The following is a 21,569-nucleotide window of genomic DNA, read 5'->3' as shown; positions in this document are numbered from 1 at the left end:
CTAATGTAGAAAATTCCTTATCAGTAGAAAGGATTTTAAAGAATTAATTGGCCAGAGATTACAAAATACTCCTTCCTTCTTCCCTCATGCCCACATTTAATGTTAACTCCCTTTTTATCAGTGAACTGTATTATGGGTTCAAACCATGCTTGCAGACATAAGTCATCAATATTTTTCAGAATATATGTAACAGTCTAAATACTTCCCTTAAAAATCAGACATGTAAATGTTGTACCAGTCCTAAATCAGAAGTGAAGGGATTAGCAGTATTCAAATTGCAAAACCAAACGTGGTGCTACAATAATTGACCCCTAATGTTTGATTATGAGGCTTGATCATATCAATCCGGCAAGCAAGGACTGAAACATGACCTTCAGGTTAGTTGACGCCAAACATTTCATTCAATTGGAAATGCACTGCCAAAGTCAAAAGTATAGGAAATAGGAGTGAACAATTTAGTCCACAGAACCTGCATCCACCACTTAACCAGATCATTGCTCATATTTTGCCTTAATGCCATTTCTAAATATCTCTTGAAATCTTTAATTTTTAGAAATCTATCAATCTCAGACTTGGACATACTCTACTCACAGGCCTCTGGGGTAGAGAATTCCAAAGATTCACCACCTTCTTGAATGAAGAAATTCTTCCTCAACAGAGGCCTACCTCTGATTTGAGTCTATGCCCCATGGTTCTAGAATCCCCGCCTGAGGAAACATTCTTCTTCTGCCTACATTGATGATCTTCGTAAGAATTCTGTACAATTCAATGAGCTTAACTCTCATTCTTCTTAACCCTGGAGAAATGGGACTAGATTAATTTACGATATCTGGTCGGCTTGGACAAGTTGGACTGAAGGGTCTGTTTCCATGCTGTACATCTCAATGACTATAATGCTTCTACATAGTCTCCTCAATCATACTCATTGGACAATTCCACTATCCCAGGGCCCAGTCTGATAAGTGGTTACACCCCTCAGTGGCAAGTATATACTTTCCTTTGGGAAGGAAATAAAAGCTGTACACAGTACTCCAGGTAGAGTCTCACCAAAGTTTTACACAAATGAAGAAAGACTTCTTTATCCCTTCACTCAAATACACTTGGAACAAGGACCAAAATACCATTTGCTTTCTTAATTGGTTGCCTTCAGTAATGTATGAACAAGAGCACATACGTCCCTTTGAATCTCAACACATCATAATTTCTCACCATGTAAGAAATACTCTGCATTGCTGTTTTTCTGAACAATATGGATAATCTCATGTTTATCCACACTTTAATTCCGTTTGCCATGTTTTTGTCCCCTCACACAGCCTGTCGAAAACCCCTGAAAACCTGATTGCAACCTCCTCACTTCATTCCCACATCCAAATTATTGATATAATTTCGGAATTGCTGAGGCCCAGGCATTGATCCTTGCAGTACCCCACGAGTCACAGTGTGACAAGCTGAGATGACCCATTTAAACCGGCTCTCTCTTTTCTGCCCATTAACCAATTCTCAACCCTTGTCACTACATTTCTGCTAATCCCATATGAACATAACTGGATAATTTTGCTCACTAATCTCCTGTGTGGGATATTATTGAAAGTCTTCTGAAAATCCAAATACATCACATCCATTTCTCCCCTTTTCTATTCTACTCGACATCATCATAAAATTCCAACATGATTTCTCTTTCATATATAATGTTGATTCTGCCAAGTCCTATGATTATTTTCTAAGTGTCTGGTTATCACATTCTTCATAATAGATTCTAGCATCTTCATGCTAACAGGTCTATACTCTGTTCCTCATCCCTGCTTTTTTACACAGTGGGGCTACATTTACTACTTGGCAACCTTTAGGAACCATTCTTGATGACCATCTACAATTTCAAAAGTCACCATCTTTAACAGTTACATATCTGGGCACAGATATAGCAAGTGGAGTTTAATCCGGGTAAGTGTGAGGTGCTGCACTTTCGGAGATCAAATATTCAAGAAAATTATGCAGTTAATGGCAGGACCCTGAACAGCATTGATGTACAGAGGGACCTTGGGGTTCAGTCCATAACTCTTTGAAAATGGCCACGTAAGTAGATAAGATGATAAAGAGGTTGTAGGGCATGCTTGCCTTTATTGGTTGGGGAATCGAGTACAAGAGTTAGGATGTCATGTTGCAGCTTTATAAGACTTTGGTGAGTCCACACTTACAGTATTGCTTTCAATTCTGGTTGCCATATTATGGAAAGATGTGGAGGCTTTGGACAGGGTGCAGAAGAGATTTACCAGGGTGTTGCTTGGATTAGAGGATATGAGCTTTAGGGAGAGGCTAGAAAAAGTTAGGTTGTTTTTTTCTGGAGAAGTGGAGGTTGAGGGGAGACTTGATAGAAGTATATAAAATTATGAGATGCATCGATAGGGTGGATATTCAATCTTTTTCCCAGAGTTGAAATAGCTAAAACTAGAGGGGGCAAGTTTAAAGTAGATGTGATGGGCACTTTTTTTTATACAGAGAGTGGCAGGAGACTGGAATGCACTGCCAGGGATGGTGGTAGAGGCAGATATGATAGGGGCATTTCAGGGACTTTCAGATAAGCATATGGATATGCAAGGAATGGAGGGATATGGACCAAGTGCAGGCAGAAGGGATTAGTTTAACTTGGTGTCATGTTCAGCACAACATAGCGGGCTGAAGTGTCTCTTCCTGTGCTGTATGGTCTATGTTCTATAACTGACCAGTTGAATGTTCTCAGAAGTGTGATCACAAGAGTTCAGAGGCATTATATTCCTGTTAGAGTGAAGGGTAAGGCTGATAAGACTAGGGAACAATGGATGAATAAAGATATTGCGGTTCTGGTCAAGAATAAGAAAGGGTCATTTATTAGCTGTAGACTCTGGGAACAAATGAATCTCTTGATTAATATAAAGGATGTAGGAGCATTTTTAAGGGAGAAATCAGGAGAACAAAAAGATGATATGAGATAGCCTTGGCAGATATGATTAGGATAATCCAAAGAGACCCTACGAGTACATTAAAAGCAAAAGAGCCATTAGGGAGAGAATAGAACACCTTAAAAATCAATGAAATGATCTTTGTATTGAATCTCAGGACATGGGACCAGTACTAAATGAATATTTCATGTCAGTTTTTACTGTGGAGAAAGAAAGGAAGGCAAAAGAACTCAGGGAAATAAATACCGATGTTTTGAAAACAATTCACTTACAGAAGATACGTTGGAAGTGTTAGAAAACAGAAAGTAGGATAATTCTCTGGGACTGATGAAGTGTATCTCAGGACATTGTGGGGTGAAGAAATTGTGGGGCCTATAGCTGAGACATTAGTTTCATCTATAGTGCTGGAGGACTGGAGTGTGGCTCATGTCGTGCCTTTATTTAAGAAAGGCTGTAAGGAGAAGCCTGTGATCTACAGACCTGTGAGTCTGACATCGGTGGTTGGTAAGTGGTTGGAGAAGATTCTGAAAGATAGAATTTACATGCATTGGAGAGGCAAGGACTAATTAAGGATAGTCAGCATGGCTTTGTGCAAGGGAAATCATGCTTCACAAACTTGATTGAGGTTTTTGAGGAGATAATCAAAAAGATTGATGGGGGAGAGTGGCAGACATTGCTTAAATGGACTTTTGTGAAGCCTTTGACAAGGTTCTGCATGATAGACTGAATAGTAAAATTAGATCACATGCGATTCAGGGAAAGCTTGCTAATTGGATAAAAAATTGGCTTGATGGTAGGACACAGAGGGTGTAGTGGAGGGTCGTATTTTAAAATGGAGGCCTGTGATCAACAGATTCCACAGGGATCAGAACTGCGTCCACTTTGTCTGTCATTTATATAAATGATTTAGATGAGAATTTAGGAAACATGATTAGTAAGTTTGTGGATGTCATCAAAATTGGTGGTGTAGTGGACAGTGAAGAAGGCTATCCAAGATTACAAAGAAATCTTGATCAATTAGGTTAATGGGATGAGGAGTAGCAGATGGAGTTTAACTTGGGTAAATGCAAAATATCGCATGTTGGTAAAACAACAAGAAGAGAATTTATACAAGTAATGGTAGGACCTTGGGTAATGTTGTAGAACAGAAAGATGTAATGGTTCAGATCTATAATTCTTTGAAATTTGCATCACATGTAGACAGTGTGATTAAGAAGGCATTTAGCAAGCTTGCCTTCATTGCTCAGATGTTTGAGTATAGGGGTTTGGATGTCATGTGAAGTTGTACAGGACATTGGTGAGGCCTCTTCTGGCCACCCTACTATTGGAAGGATACAATTAAATTGGAGAGGGATCAGAAAAGATTGACCAGGATGTTGTCAGGAATAGAAGGTTTGACTTATAAAGTTAGGCTGGATTGGCTAGGACATTTTCACTGGCATATAGGAGCTTGAGGGGTTTATAAAGTCTTGAGGGGCATAGATAAGTTGAATAGCAAATTTAGTTGAATGAAGTCTTTTCCTTGGGTGGGGGAGTTCAAAACAATGGGGCATATTTTTAAGGTGACAGGAGAAAGCTTTGAAAAGGTATGAAGAGCAACATTTTTACGCAGAGAGTATTCCATATGAGGAATGAACTGCCAGAGGAAGTGATAGATGCAGGTACGAGTACAGCATTTAAAAGACATTTGGATAAATCATGAATAGGAAAGATTTGGAGGGATACGGGCCAAACATATGCAAGTGGGACTAATCTGGTTTGGGTCACCATGACCGAATTGGACCAAAAGGTCTATTTCCATGTGTACGACTATAACTGGCCCTCATACTGTGGTCCTGCATCACAAACCTGGAGGAAATGGCACAAGGAGTTACACTTGATTATTGCTTTGCGATCAGGAACCTGGAGATGTTGTGGGCAGGGCAGTAGAGATGAGAGTCATGCTATTTCCTGCAGACCGCCAAAGGAGGCCATGCCACCAGGCATATGTAGTGTGGATACAGATAGTGACTTGGGTCGGTGCTATGTCCTGAGTTAAATTAAATGCACAGCAGTGTAGAAAGAAGGTTAATGAGCTTTTGTGTTCTGCAAGAATAAGTGCCATCATCATGTTTCTGCTATCTCCTTCTCACAGAAACACCACTCACATTAACACAGCCACTGTACAATGGTTGGTAGCCGACAAACAATTTCAACCCATATTTGCTGTTCCTTACAGTTTCTTAGCTCCACAGAAATTATTCCCACAAGTTGATTTTCTGGTTTAAGATCTTGTCTTAGTTTATTGATATCATCCTTTGTTACCAGCACTGTCCTGCCTTTTTCTCATTTTCTCCTATCCTACCTACGTTTCAAATACTCCTGAACATTAAAACTTCGTTACTCTACAATCACAGCTGCATAATGGCAATGAGGTCATACTTGTTTACTTCTATTTGTATCACGAATTAATCTACCTTGTTAAGAATGCTGTATGAGATAGATTGCTTTAATTCTGTCTTTATGAGTTTCACATCCTCTTGACAAGTCTACTGGCGCACTGCTTTTAACTGTATCTAGTCTCTTTTCTACACTGTTTCTACTATATCTAAGTTCTTAACAACTTTCTTTCCTGTTTCATGGTGCCATGCTTAAGTTGCTCATCTGTCTTGTAGTCCTCGCTTTCATCTATATAGGCTGCAGGAAACTAGAATCTAATTGCAAAACCCGAGGCTCCTCCGCTTCAGTGTTCTTGATCCCCATTCTTGCTTCACTCACAGTCACACCTTCCCTACCCTGACCACTGACCAAATCAGATCACACTCTTAAGAGTTTTGTCTACCTCCTGGAACATGGTCTGGATAATGTTGTCCTTCCAAAATTGGTCATTGTGTCTGCACCTCAGTCCCCAGCTCATTTATTCTGAACTGAAGTTTCTGCAGATGTACAACATTACTAGAAAAGTTATAGCAGGTTCATAATTGGCAAATGCATATAAAAGTTTTGCTACCATTATTCAGCAGACTGAGCAAATTCAAACGGTATCATGGAAATCAAAATAATTAATTGGTTCGATAATTTCTGGGACTCAGGCTCAAACATGTAAATATATCCATGGATACATTTCCAATCACACCTGGCTGTGTTGTCCATCCTGTTTACTTTGATCTATCTCACCATCTTCAGGGTTGAATTTGTTCACCTGAAGAACAAACTCATCCAGAAACTAACAATGGACTCTATGCTCCTACAGGTGGGAGCCAAGAAATTAATAAAGTTGGATTGTGTGCCATGCAAATTCTATGTAAATTGTTGTTCAGTATGAATTTTACTCCATTGACTGCTGCTATTCACCAAAGATGCTTGAGGGCAAGTGTGCAAAGCACTGACAACAGCTTGCATTCTTATTATTTCAATAACCATTCCACTAAACTGATTGAAATTCTTCAGTTAAGATCAATAGAAAAACTGCACCAGAAAATCTAACAAGTTTTATGACTTTAGGAAAAATTTAATAACTACAAAATGAAGTCTTGCAATTCCTAAAATTACCCAAAATTTGAAAGATAAATGAGAAAAATATTGACCAGTTGAAAAAATTACTTGATTTCCTGTGACATCACACAGTGATTTTCATAGAATGGGGTTGGTCCATGCTGGAGCCATGGATCAGGTAGTGATGAATTATTGTTTATTATCTATTGTAAATAGGGTTATCACTTACCTATAGTTATAGAGTCATAGAGATGTACAGCATGGAAACAGACCCTTCAGTCCAACCTGTCCATGCTGACCAGATATCCCAACCCAATCTAGTCACACCTGCCAGCACCCAGCCCATATCTTTCCAAACCCTTCCTATTCATATACCCATCCAAATGCCTCTTAAATGTTGCAATTGTACAAGCCTCCACCACATCCTCTGGCAGCTCATTCCATACACGTATCACTCACTGTGTGAAAACGTTGCCCAGTAGGTCTCTTTTATGTCTTTCCCCTCTCACCCTAAACCTAAACCAACCCCAGGGAAAAGACTTTCCCTATTTATCCTATCCATACCCCTCATAATTTTGTAAACCTCTATAAGGTCACCCCTCAGCCTCCAATGCTCCAGGGAAAACAGCCCCAGCCTGTTCAGCCTCTCCTTATAGCTCAAATCCTCCAACCGTGACAACATCCTTATAAATCTTTTCTGAACCCTTTCAAGTTTCACATCATCTTTCCGGTAGGAAGGAGACCAGAATTGCATGCAATATTCCAACAGTGGCCTAACTAATGTCCTGTACAACCACAACATGACCTCTCAACTCCTGTACTCAATACTCTGACCAATAAAGGAAAGCATATCAAATGTCTTCTTCACTATCCTATCTACCTGCGACTCCACTTTCAAGGAGCTATGAACCTGCACTCCAAGGTCTCTTTGTTCAGCAACACTCCCCAGGACCTTACCATTAAGTGTATAAGTCCTGCTAAGATTTGCTTTCCCAAAATACAGCACCTCGCATTTATCTGAATTAAACTCCAGCTCCCACTTCTCAGCCCATTGGCCCCTCTGGTCCAGATCCTGTTGTAATCTGAGGTAACCCTCTTCGCTGTCGACTACACCTCCAATTTTGGTATAACTGTATCTCTTATGCTCGCATCCAAATCATTTATATAAATGACATAGAGTAGAGGACCCAGCACTAATCCTTGTGGCACTCCACTAGTCACAGGCCTCCAGTCTAAAAAACAACCCTCCACCACTCTGTCTTCTACCTTTGAGCCAGTTCTGTATTCAAATGGCTAGCTCTCCCTGTATTCCATGAGATCTAACCTTGCTAATCAGTCTCCAATGGGGAACCTTGTTGAACACCTTACTGAAGTCCATACAGATCACATCTACCGCTCTGCCCTCATCAATCTTCTTTGTTACTTCCTCAAAAAACTCAATCAAGTTTGTGAGACATGATTTCCCACGCACAAAGCCCTGTTGACTGTCCAAATCAGTCTTGCCTTTCCAAACATCCTGTCCCTCAGGCTTCCCTCCAACAACTTGCCCACCACCGATGTCAGGCTCACTGGTCTGTAGTTCCCTGGCTTGTCCTTACCACCCTTCTTAAACAGTGGCACCACGTTAGCCAAACTCCAGTCTTCTGGCACCTCACCTGTGACTCTCAATGATACAAATATCTCAGCAAGAGGTCCAGCAATCACTTCTCTAGCTTCCCACAGAGTTCTTGGGTACACCTGATCAAGTCCTGGGGATTTATCCATCTTTACCCCTTTCAAGACATCCAGTACTTCCTCCTCTCTAATATGGACATTTTTCAAGATGTCACCATCTATTTCTCTACAGTCTATATCTTCCATATCCTTTTCCACAGTAAATACTGATGCAGAATACTCGTTTAGTATCTCCCCCATTTTCTGTGGCTCCACACAAAGGCCACCTTGCTGATCTTTGAGGGGCCCTATTCTCTCCCTAGTTACCCTTTTGTTCTTTATGTATTTGCAAAAACTCTTCGGATTCTCCTTAATTCTATTTGCCAAAGCTATCTTATGTCCCCTTTTTGCCCTCCTGATTTCCCTCTTAAGTATACTCCTACTTCCTTTATACTCTTCTAAGGATTCACTTGATCTATTCTGTCTATACCTTACATATGCTTCCTTCTTTTACTTAACCAAACTCTCAATTTCTTTAGTCATCTGGCATTCCTTATACCTACCAGCCTTTCCTTTCACCCAAACAGGAATATACTTTCTCTGGATTCTCGTTATCTCATTTCTGAAGGCTTCCCATTTTCCAACAGTCCCTATACCTGCGAACATCTGCCTCCAATCAGCTTTTGAAAGTTCTTGTCTAATACCGTCAAAGTTGGCCTTTCTCCAATTTAGAACTTCAACTTTTAGATCTGGTCTATCCTTTTCCATCATTATTTTAAATCTAATAGAATTATGGTCGCTGGCCCCAAAGTGCTCCCCCACTGACACCTCAGTCACCTGCCCTGCCTTATTTCCCAAAGTAAGTCAAGTTTTGCACCTTCTCTAGTAGGTACATCCACATACTGAATCAGAAAATTGTCTTGTACACACTTAACAAAATTCCTCTCCATCTAAACCCTTAACACTATGGCAGTCCCAGTCTATGTTTGGAAAGCTAAAATCCTCTACTATAACCATCCTATTATTCTTACAGATAGCTGAGATTAGGGGGTCTATAACACAATCCCAATAAGATTATCATCCCTTTCTTATTTCTCAGTGCCACCCAAATAACTTCCCTGGATGTATTTCTGGGAATATCCTCCCTTAGCACAGCTGTAATGCTATCCCTTATCAAAAATGCCACTCTCCCTCCTCTCTTTCCTCTCTTTCTATCCTTCCTGTGGCATTTGTATCCTGGAACATTAAGCTGCCAGTCTGGCCCATCCCTTAGCCATGTTTCTGTAATTGCTATGATACCCCAGTCTCATGTTCCTAACTGTGCCCTGAGTTCATCTGCCCTCCCTGTTAGGCCCCTTGCATTGAAATAAATGCAGTTTAATTTATTGTCCTACCTTGTCCCCGCCTGCCCAGACTGTTTGACTCGCTTCTGTTCTCAACTGTACCAGTCTCAGATTGATCTCTTTGCTTACTATCCACGCCCCCACCTTATTAGTTTAAATCCTCCCGAGCTGCTCTAGCAAACCTCCCTGCTAGTATATTGGTCCCCTTCCAATTTAGGTGCAATCCGTCCTTCTTGTATAGGTCACTTCTACCCCAAAAGAGATTCCAATGATCCAAAAATGTGACTCCTTCTCTCATACACCAGCTCCTCAGCCATGCATTCATCTGCTATATCCTCCTATTCCTGCCTTCACTAGCTTGTAACACCGGGAGTAATCCAGATATTACTACTCTCGAGGACCTCCTTTTTAAATTTCTGCCCAACTCTCTGTAATCTCCCTTCAGAATCTCAACTTTTTCCCATCCTATGTCTTTGGTTCCAATGTTGACAGAGACCTCTTGCTGGCCCCTCTCCCCTTTGAGAACATTCTGCACCCTCTCTGAGACATCCTTGATCCTGGCACCAGGGAAGCAACACACCATTCTGCTTTTTCGCTGCTGGCCACAGAAACATCTGTCTGTACCTCAGACTACAGAATCCCCTGAAACAATTGATCTCTTAGAACCCGACATACCCCTTGTTGCATTAGAGCCAGTCTCAATACCAGAAACTTGGCTGTTCGTGATATGTTCCCCTGAGAATCCATCACCCCCCTGCATTTTCCAAAATAGCATACCTGTTTGAAATGGGTATATCCACAAAAGACTCCTGCATTAGCTGCCTACCTCTCTTACCCCTCCTGGAGTTAACCCATCTGTGTGACTGTATCTGAGACTTTCCCCTCTTCTTATAACTGACATTTATCACATACCGTTGCTATTGCAAATTTCTCATTGCTTCTAACTGTCTCTCTAACCGAGCCCTTCGATCTGATAAGATTCGCAGCCTACAGCATTTATCACAGATATAATCCGCAGTAATCCTTAAACTCTCTTTAAACTCCCACATCTGGCAAGAAGTACATATCACTCTATTAAAGGTCAGTTTTGCTCCTTCACAATCTATAGACCCAGAAAATAACACTGTCTTATTCCTCTACAAACATTGTCCCAGGTTAAATTAATAGTTATTGTTTATATTTTAAGTTTAATCAAGAGACATATGTCCAAAACACATATCATCCAGAAAGAACCCACTCTACTCCCTGCTGCAGATTCTCTATGGGCCGCACTTAAAAACTACGACTAACTTATCTAATTCTGTGCCGTGAACTTCGCCCAACAGTTCCTCCAAGATCAGTTGTGAATTTCACTGTTTGTTAGTTTTCCCAGATGCACTCCGATGTCCAGTGATATATGAATTCAAACAGCAAATGCAGTATCTGTGCAGGTTCTCTGTCTCTCTCTCTCCTTGCAATGACCTCACCATGTGCTTCCTTTGTCTGCTCTTCTCCCTTTTAAAACTGCTGTTGTTTTGACTTTTTATTTTCCAAAGTTCCATAACAATGCAGTAGCATAAAAAACAGTAATTGCTGCTCCTGGAATTTGAGGAAATCACCTCCAACACCTAAAATACCTCAAAAAAAGGAGCAGCTGTTACAGCCAGAAATTTAGTAGCATCTGTTGGATTGTGTTTTCAATGTATGATCATCCACATTATTTTGCTCTATAGTTAAAAGGCAATTCTACTGATGACCTATATTGCTGCAATGCTCCAAACCTCATCTGTCCCTTTACAGCTGTAATGCATTTCTCATAGAATCCCTACAGTATAGAAAGAGGTCATTTGAACACCAAGTCTGCACTGATACTCCAAAGAGCTTCTCACCCAGACCCACCCCTCCACACATTTCTTACTTACTATGGCTAATCCACCTAACCTACATATCCCTGACAATTTAGCATGGTCAATCCATCTAACCTGCATATCCTTGAACTGGAAACCAAATCACCTGGTGGAAATCCATGCATTCACAGGAAGAATGTGCAAACTCCACATAAACAATCACCAAAAGCTGGAAGTGAACAGAGCCAGAGTCCCTGGCTCTGTGAGACAACAGTGCTAACCAATGTGCCACTGTGCTACCTACTTTTCTTGAGGAAAAAGAAAAGTTTTATTGCATTATAAAGGCAACAAATTGTTTAATGATGGAACTAGACATTTTGAATAGGACTGGGTACTTTTATTGCTATATTTTGTTCAATAATCCCAAAAATTTTTATTGCACAATAAACTCACCTCTTTAGGTGAAAGGATGGATATATAATCCTCATATATTAATTTTGCTTTCTCCTCAACAAGATTTTTGTTGACTTCCTTCTTTAGGTCCTCACAGGCTAGCCAGAACAGCATATTCTCCTCACTGTATTCTGTTCGTAAAAATTCCCGGAATGCATTTCTGCCAGCAGGGCTCTTCATTAACTTGTCGAAAGACTGACCCCAGGACTGTACTTCTTCAAGTGTTGGCTTTGAGCTGCATCAGCAAAAATCACAAGTTAAGGGAGACATTGGTTACCTTAAAAACACTTCAAATGAGAATGAAAGTCAAAGTAAATGATTTCAATAAACAATGCCAACAAAATTTAATTTTACTGCATTAACACAATGTCAAGTCAAGGACAATGTAGATTTTAGTCTGTCACTCCAACCTTTTCCAGCTCTGGAATTCCCTCTTTAAATTTCTGTGCATCTTTACTTTCATGCTTTACAATACATTTTCAACACCTGTCTTAATGTATTCTTATGTGGTTCAGTGTCCAATGTTATGTAATAATGCTCCTGTGAAAGGCCTTGTAATATATATCAGGGTACACTAATCAGGCCTTGGACTGAGGATATATTAGAATAGATGGCACAACTAGAAATATATAAATTGGACTTCATATCTATTATGAAGGCATGGTTATAGGGTAACCTAGACTGGGAGCTCAATATTTAAGGTATTTGTTCTTTTGGACGTTTGGCAAAAAGGAAAAGGAGGTGGGGTAGCTTTGTTAATAAAAGAGTGTTCAGTGCATTGGTTAGTGGTGATATACATGCAATAAATTGTGATGTGGAATCTGTTTGGGTGCAAACAAGGAATGGAAAGGGAAAGACGTCATGGGTGGTAGTCATTTATAGCTCCCTGAAGAGTTGTCCCACAATGGGACAAAATATATATTGGGAAATAATGGATGAATCTAAGAAGGGCACAACAATTGACAACTCTACAGTTGCTTTTGACAGGTATACTTGAAATGTTTAACACTTGATTTTGGCAAGTCTATGGTCAGTTGCATTAGTTGGAATATAGAATTTAAACAATAAAAGTGTCTTTCCTCCTACTTTTAATCATGTGTGGATTGGTATTGGCAAAAATCAGCAATTCCCAAATTCTTTTCCATTTTTGAAAATTGCAGTGATGTGAGAAAACGTGGAGGGAAGTGTGGAAACTTGTGAGAGTGAGGTTAGGGGAGGAGCTAAGAGAGTGGGTGAAAGAATGGGCAGTAGACATGTTGCTGTGAAAGGCAGGGAGCTGCTAAATCCATACAGCTTTTAAATAAAAAGCACCACTGGGTTTTACAAGACAATAATCATGCCTCAAGGATTGGTCAATTAGGCCACAGCTGCTTTTAATTAGCATATTGTCTAGGCAAGTTAGAGGGGGAAGAGTAATCTGGAAGATGAATCTGTAGAGTATATGAGGAATTGTTTCTTGCAGCAGTACAATCCAACATTTGGAAACCTAATAATCTATGGCAGCCATTACCCATCCTGCTGTCTCTATACTAATTTTGGATGCATGCAAATGATAGAATTGATAGAAATGAAACAAACACAAATGACGAGAACTCATAATAGGGCCGCTGTATTCTACACTGTTGCATATTCTAACAGAAAACTCAAAGTTACATGCATGTTTAGGATGATGGGGTGCTTGCATTAACAGTAGTGAGGCCATTTTACATAGAACATTACACCGCAGTACAGACCCTTCAGTCCTCAATATTACGCTGACGTGTGAAACCAATCTGAAGCCTATCTATCCGACACTATTCCACTTTCATCCATATGTTTATCCAATGACTATTTAACTGCCCTTAATGTTGGCAAGTTTACTACTGTTGCAGGCGGTGCTTTCCACACCCCTACTATTCTCTGAGTAAAATAAAAACGCCTTTGACATCTGGCCTATACCAATCACCCTTCAACTTAAAGCTATGTCCCCTCGTGCTGGCCATCAGCATCTGAGGAAAAGGCTCACTGTCCATCCTATCTAACCCTCTGATTATCTTATATTTTCTACTTCACTACTTGGCCATCCACTGTATTTATTCCAGGACTTCCTAAATTGTGACCCATTATGGAGTTACCAGCTGAAACTTTCATGTTGAGAGCTTTGAGGCAAGATTACTTGTCAGCTACTTTAAATTCTTATTGCCTTTTTTAAATAATAGCTGGGGCCTAACTGGCGAATCCTTGAGGCATGACTATTGCCTTGTAAAACCCAGTGCAAACATAGGTGCTTTTTACTTAAAAGCTGTGTGGACTTAACAGCTCCCCACCTTTCACAGCTACATGTCTAGTGCCCGTTCTTTCATCCAGTCTCTCAACTCCTCCCCTAATCTCACTCTCACAAGTTTCCACACCTCCCTCCACTTTTACTCAGGTCATAGCAATTTTCAAGAATGGAAAAGATTTTGGGAAGGGCTGATTTTTGCCAATACAAATCCACACATGATTAAATGTATGAGGAAAGACACTTTTATTGTTTAAATTCCATATTCCAACTAATCATCTCAACTTAACGTATTGCAATGCAACTGACAACAGACTTGCCAAAATCAAATGTTAAACATTCCAAGTATACCTGTCAAAAGCAACTGTAGAGTTATCAAGCTGTCTTGCCCTTTAAAACGTTGAAAAAAAAAGGAAAGTTAAAAAATTATTGCTTGCTGTTTCACTTTGTTGAGATATGCCTGAGGGTTTGTATCACTACATTACAGTTACAGAGAGTCATGGAGTCATAGCATGGAAACAAACCCTTTGGTCCAGCCAGTCTGTGCTGAACATAATCCCAAACCAAACTAATCCCACCTGCCTGCTCCTGGCCCATTTCCCTGCAAACCTTACCTATTCATGTTTCTATCCAAATGTTTTTTCAACATTGTAATTGTGTCCACATTCACCACTTTATCAGGAAGTTCACTCCACATGTGAACCACCCTCAATGTAAAAAAAATTGTCACATGAATTTTAAATCTCTCTCCTCTCATGTTAAGAATGTGCCCTTTAGTCATGAAATCCCTCATTCTAGGGAAAAGACAGCTACCATTAACTCTATCTATATCTCTCATTATTTTATAAATTTCTGTAAGATCACCCCTCAATCTCCTATGCTCCAGTGAAAAAGTCCCAAATTTCAGTGCTGTTCATTATTAAAAGAGTTGTCTGATAGTTCATAGTTTGATTGACAGCTCCAAATGATTACAGGCACTTTGAGCAGTGGAAGCAGAAATTAACTTTAATGCTTATTGTTATAACTAATCGCGCACTCAGTGAAATGTTGTTCTTATAAGGTATTATATAGTTGATGAAACGTGAACTTGGTAAATACGAAATGAATGAGATTAGTTTTTATATGGTGAAGTCTACAACAGACACTAGTAATCTGGATGGCATTTGTTCCACGTAGCTACCAACTATATAGAAGAAAGAGGTTCCGCTGAGGGAATATGAGCAGCTAGGGGATAAATTAAACAGCAGAACTAAAAACGTATTAATTTCTGGATTATTACTTGAGCCACAAGCAAATTGGCACAGGGTTAAGATTAAAGATTAAATAGGTAAATGCATGGGTCAATAATTGGTTTGGGAGGAATGGGTTTGAATACATGGACATTAGCAAGGACAGGAGCTGTTCCAATGGCCTCCACCCTAATCATGGTGGGACAGAGACCTGATGAATTACATAACTAGGGTCATGGATAGGGCTTTAGATTAAACATTGGGGTAGTGGGTTCAATTACATGGTAAATTACATAAAAAGTTAAAGGGGAGTAGGGCTCAGGAGAATTTATTAAAGCTTCCAGAACAAGTAACAGGACAGGCAGTATGGAAAGAATCAGGAATCTAGCTTCAGGCAGAGTAGATACGGGAACTATGAAAAATGGGGTCATCAACAGAGAACTGAGGGTGTTGTACTTAAATGTATACAGTACACAAAACAAGATAAATTAGCTTGTAGTGCAGATTGAAAATGGTGGGTATGATGTTGTAGGTATCACAGAAATGTGGCTGCGAGGGGATCAGGGTTGGGAATTAAATATCTGAGAATACATGTCCTATCGAAAGGACAGACAGATGGGCAGAGGGGATGGGGTTACCTTGTTAGTAAAAAATGAAATTAAATGGGCAGCACAATGGCTCAGTGGTTAGCATTGCTGCCTCACAGCGCCAGTGACCTGGGTTCAATTCCTGCCTCGGGCGGCTGCCTGTGCGGAGTTTGCACATTCTCCCTGTGTGTCTGTGTGGGCTTTCTCCCAGTGCAGGTCAGGTGAATTGGCCATGCTAAATTGCCCATAGTGTTAGGTGCATTAGTGGGGAAATGGGTCTGAGTGGGTTACTCTTCGGAGGGTTGGTGTGGACTTGTTGGGCCGAAGTGCCTGTTTCCACACTGTAGGGAATCTAACTTAAAAAAAATCAACAGCCAGAATCAGAAGGTGTGGAATTTATGTGTGTAGTTGAGGAACTGCAAAGGAAAAAAGACCGTGTTGGGAGCTATGTACAGATCTCCTAACAGTAGTCAGAATGTGGGGAAGAAAATAAATCAGGAGATTGAAAAGGTATACAAGAAAGGTACTCATACAATAATCATGAGGGACTTCAATATGCAGGTGGATAGGGAAAATCAGATTGATAGTGACTCTTAAGAGAAGAAATTTGTGGAATATCTATGAAATAGTTTTTATTGGAGCTGCTTGTGGTTTGGCCCATTAGGGAACAGGAAATTCTGGATTCGTTGATGCGTAATGAGACAGACTTGATTAGGGAGCTTAAGGTAAAGGGATCCCTGGGAACAGTAATCATAATATGATAGAATTCAGCTTGCAGTTTGTGAGGAAGGAGCTTGCATCAGATAGAATAGTATTACGATTGAGTAAAAGCATCTATAAAGACACGATGGAGGAGTTGGCCAGAGTTGATTGGAAGGGAAGCCTAGCAGGGAAGACAGTACAGCAGCAATGGCAGGAGTTTCTGAGGGGTAATTCAGGTGGCACAGTAGAAATTCTTCCCAAGGAAGAGGAAACATACTAAGGGACATATGTGGCAACCGTGGCTGACAATGGACAGCATAAAAGCAAAACAGAAAGCATACAATGTGGTGAACATTAATGAGAAGCCAGAGAATTGGGAAGTTTTTAAAAATCAGCAGAGGATAACTAAAAAAAGCAATACAGGGTGGGGAGGGGGGGTGTGGGTGGGCAGAGGTGGAGAAGATGAAACATGAGGCTAAGCTAGCTGGGACTATAAAGAAGAATGCAAGAGTTTTTAGATATATAAATGTTAGGGAGACGCAAAGGTGGACATTGGTCAGCTTGAAAATGAGGCTGGAGAAGTAGTAATGGGGAACAAAGAAATGGCAGAGGAACTGAATAGGTACTTTGCATCAGTTTTAAGAGTGGAATATGCCAGCAGCATACCAGAATTTCAAGAGAATCGGGGCAGAGGTGAGTGCAGTGGCCATCACAAAGGAGAAAGTGCTGGGAAAGTTGAAAGGTCTGAAGGTGGATAAATCACCCAGACCTGATGGACTACATTGCAGTCTAAAGAAGATAGCTGAAGAGTCTGTAGAGGCATAGAACATTGAACATAGAAGAATACATCGCAGTACAGGCCCTTTGGCCCTCAATGTTGCGCCGATCCAAGCCCACCTAACCTACACTAGCCCACTATCCTCCATATGCCTATCCAATGCCCGTTTAAATGCCCATAAAGAGGGAGAGTCCACCACTGCTACTGGCAGGTCTTTCCATGAACTCACGACTCACTGAGTAAAGAATCTACCCCTAATATCTGTCCTATACCTACCACCCCTTAATTTAAAGCTATGCCCCCTCGTAATAGCTGGCTCCATACGTGGAAAAAGGTTCTCATGGTCAACCCTATCTAAACCCCTAATCATCTTGTACACCTCTATCAAGTCACCCCAAACCTTCTTTTCTCCAATGAAAACAGCCCCAAGTGCCTCATCCTTTCCTCATAAGATCTTCCTACCATACCAGGCAACATCCTGGTAAACCTCCTCTGCACCCGTTCCAGTGCCTCCACATCCTTCCTATAGTATGGCGAGCAAAACTGCACACAATACTCCAGATAAGGCCGCACCAGAGTCTTATACAACTGCAACATGACCTCAGGACTCCGGAACTCAATTCCTTGACCAATAAAAGCCAGTACACCATATGCCTTCTTCACTGCACTATTTACCTGGGTGGCAACTTTCAAAGATCTGTGTACATGAACACCAAGATCCCTCTGCTCATCCACACTACTAAGTATCCGACCATTAGCCCAGTACCCCATCTTCTTGTTACTCTTACCAAAGTGAATCACCTCACACTTAGCTACATTGAACTCAATTTGCCACCTTTCTGCCCAGCTCTGCAGCTTATCTATATCCCGCTGTAACCTGACACATCCTTTCTCACTGTCAACAACTCCACCGACTTTCGTATCATCCGCAAACTTGCTCACCCAACCTTCTAGCCCCTCCTCCAGGTCATTTATAAAAATGACAAACAGCAATGGTCCCAAAACAGATCCTTGCGGAACACCGCTCGTAACTGCACTCAAAGTGAACCTTTACCATCAACTACTACCCTCTGTCTTCTTCCAGCATGGTCGTGATCTTTCAGGAGTCACAGGATTGGGTAGGATTCCATGCCTGAAAATGGCTAAATGTAACACTCCTGTTTAAGAAGGAAGGGAAGTAGAAGGTGGAAAAAAATAGGCTGGTTAGCCTGACATCAGTTGTTGGTTAGATTTTAGAATCTATTGTTAAGAATGAGATTGTGGATTACTTGCAAGTGTATGGTAAAATAGGGCTGAGTTAGCATAGTTTCATCATGGGAAGAATTCTTTGAGGAAGTAATGAGCAAATAAGACAAAGGAGTGCCTTTGAATGGCACTATTTAGATCTTCAGAAAGCCTTGATAGTGCAGCACAGGAGGCTGTTAAATAAGACAAAAAAACCATGATGCTAGGGACAAGGTACTGGCATCGATAGAGGATTGGCTGACTGGCAGAAGACAGAGAGTGGGGACAAAGGGTCTTTTTCAGGATAGCAGCCAGTGAGTTCCGCAGGGGTTCGTGTTGGGACCTTAGCTATTCATGTTATACATTTTTGATCTGGAGGGAACTGAGGACCCTGTTGTTACGTTTGCAAATGACACAAAGATGGGTGGAAGGACAGGTAGTGTTAAGGAAGAAGAAAGGCTGCAGAAGGATAGTCTAGGGGAGTAAGCAAAGAAGCAGTAGAATGTGGAAAGGTGTGAGATTATGCACTTTGTAGGAAGAGTAGAGGCATAGACTAAATGGAGAAAAGCTTTGGAAATCTGAAGCGAAAAGGAACTTAGAATAACGGAGTCATACAGAGTCCAACATGTCCATGCTGACGAAGTTGAAATCCTAGTACTGGATTCTTTTAGGTTAAAACCTAGGTTCCATTGGCAATTAGGAAGACCAATCAATAATAGCCTTCTTATCTAGATGATGAGAATACAAGAGCAGAGATCTTCTGCTGAGGCTAGAAAGGTTCGGGTCGAACTTATAGTGTTGGGCTAATATCTTCAAACCAGGCCATTAATGGTTCATAATTAAGGGTTAATTAAGGGACAATGAAGAATTTAAATGGAAAAATGGCACTGGTGTAAAAAAAAGTCTCTTTTGGCTGGGAGGTAACTGCATCACCTTGATTGTCAGGGCAAACCATATTTTTGTGCAGTTAACATGGAGTCACTTGGTGACTTAGAGTCAATTTGTTTTCTACACAATGGAATATCAGGAAAAGTACTTAAAGTACTACAGAATGCCAATTCAGCATGAACCCTTAGATTCAGAATAGTTCTAATATTAGGGACATTGCCCCATTCATTGGACTTTTCACCATCATACTGGAGTTTGCAAGATTGCTGCCATAGAATCTGATATAGAGCTCCAAGTGCCAACATCACCAAAGTCCCTGACACATAGAAAGCAGTGTGAAACTCACTCATTCATATATATATTATGTATGTTATATAATTTAAGCGAATAGAATTGCTTCATATTGAAGTGCATGTATCTTCTTATATTACATTTGATCAGACTTTAAAGAACCCGTTAGATATTTTCAGCCGAACAACACAATACCACATTGGACACAAAGTTAAGTAGAAAAATATGTTGTAAAGATAACATAACAAGACTGAAAATGTAAGTTGGTTCAGTGGGTAGGCAAAAATCTGGATGTTAAAGTATAATGTGAGAATATGTAAAGTTGTTCATTTTGGTAGGAGAAACAAAAATGCAGGAAAGTATTTAAACAGTGAATGACTGCAGAATTTTAAGATCCAGAGGAATCTAGGTGTGCCAGTGCATGGGTCTCAAAGTGTTAGTATGCAAATATAACAAGTGATTAAGAAAACCAATGGAACATTATCCTTTATTATGAGAACAATTAAACATAAAGGTTATGCTTCAGTTCTTTTTGCATTTGTGGGACTACATCTCAAATATTGTATGCAGTTTTGGTCTCCTTATCTAATGAATGATGTAAATGCATTGAAGGCAGTTCAGAGGACATTTCCTATGTTGATCGATGAAATGATCAGATTGTCTTATAGAGGATAATTGGACAGAATGAGCTTGTTTTCACAACAGTATAGCAGAGTGAGGGATGACTTATTTGAGGTTTATACGATCCTGAATGCTCTTGACAAGATGGATGTGGAAAGGATGTTTACTTTCTTGGTGGATCCAGAACTAGGGAACGGTTTCGAAATAAGGGGTTGACCTTTTAGGTCAGATGTGGGGGCATCTTTTTCTCATAGAGGATTGTGAGACTTTGGCACTCTGCTTCAGAAGGTAAGGGAGGCGGGGATATTGAACATTTTTAAGGCAGAGTTAGATATACTCTTGTTAGGGAAGCAAATCAAATGTTATTGGGAGGTCGATAGGAAAGTTGAATTTGGTACATAAACAGATCAGCCATGGTCTGGCTGAATGGCAGAGCAGGCTTGCAGAGCAAAATAACCATCTCCTAATTACAGAGCGTTTTGGTATAATGTGCATTTCGTTTAAACAAATTGGCTATAATGTGATTGACGAATTGGGGACACTGTTTGGATAACGAGAACTTTCTACTGAACAGGCATAGTGATTTACTATCACAGGTTTCCATAGTGTGATTTTCTATAATGCAAGGTTGCAGAGGAACACAACTGTTGCATTATAGCAGAGCGATATGTAGTATACTTGTTAACACCTACAGGGTCAATCCCCATTCGGTCTGGGATAGGGCTTGCCACTTTTCCCTAGTTATAGCAAATGATCATGGCATTTTTCTGTGGTTTGGCAAATAAGTGCCAAGGATCTGCCTTTGGGCAGAAAACTGAAGACGTCAAGTTACGATTGAATTCTGAAGGAGGGTCACTGGACTGGAAATGTTATTTTTGCTTTCTTTCCATAGATGCTGCATGATGTACTGAGATTTTTCAGAAATTTACGATTTGTTTCTGATTTCCATCATCTGCAGTTCTTTAGTTATTTTTGTTTCTTTTTCAGTAATGATTCCGATAAGTCTATACTGCACTCATCCAAAATTAACACATCGTTCCTAATTTGCAGTTACAAAACTGAACATGATCGTCCATTGCTCTAACTAGAGTAATGTATAGCTACAAATTTTAGGAGACACCACATCAACCAATTGAATCTTTAGCCTCAGTGCTTTGAGAACTAGAGGGGGAATTTTTGGTTTGAGTGTCTCTTGAAATTAAAATTAATGTATAATTCTTTAAGAGCTTACTTTTTCCAAATATTCAACAGGGAACATAGAACAACATCTCCTCCATAATTACTGTTGGAGCAAAGAGAATTAA

General features: G+C 40.3%; 1 protein-coding gene across 9 annotated transcripts in view; it reads right to left on the bottom strand.

Moving 5' to 3' along the window:
* rgs20 (regulator of G protein signaling 20) overlaps window positions 1-21,569 on the bottom strand; it is a 278,451-nt gene that overhangs the window by 16,619 nt on the left and 240,263 nt on the right. For all 9 annotated transcript variants that reach the window (XM_072570533.1, XM_072570534.1, XM_072570535.1 and 6 more), the window contains one exon: window positions 11,686-11,920. In XM_072570533.1, the coding sequence (XP_072426634.1) occupies window positions 11,686-11,920 (235 nt within the window). The remainder of the gene's footprint in view (window positions 1-11,685; window positions 11,921-21,569) is intronic.

Source organism: Chiloscyllium punctatum, chromosome 5 (genome assembly GCF_047496795.1).
Source record: "Chiloscyllium punctatum isolate Juve2018m chromosome 5, sChiPun1.3, whole genome shotgun sequence".
Lineage (NCBI taxonomy): Eukaryota > Metazoa > Chordata > Chondrichthyes > Orectolobiformes > Hemiscylliidae > Chiloscyllium > Chiloscyllium punctatum.
This window is presented reverse-complemented; position numbering and strand designations above follow the sequence as displayed.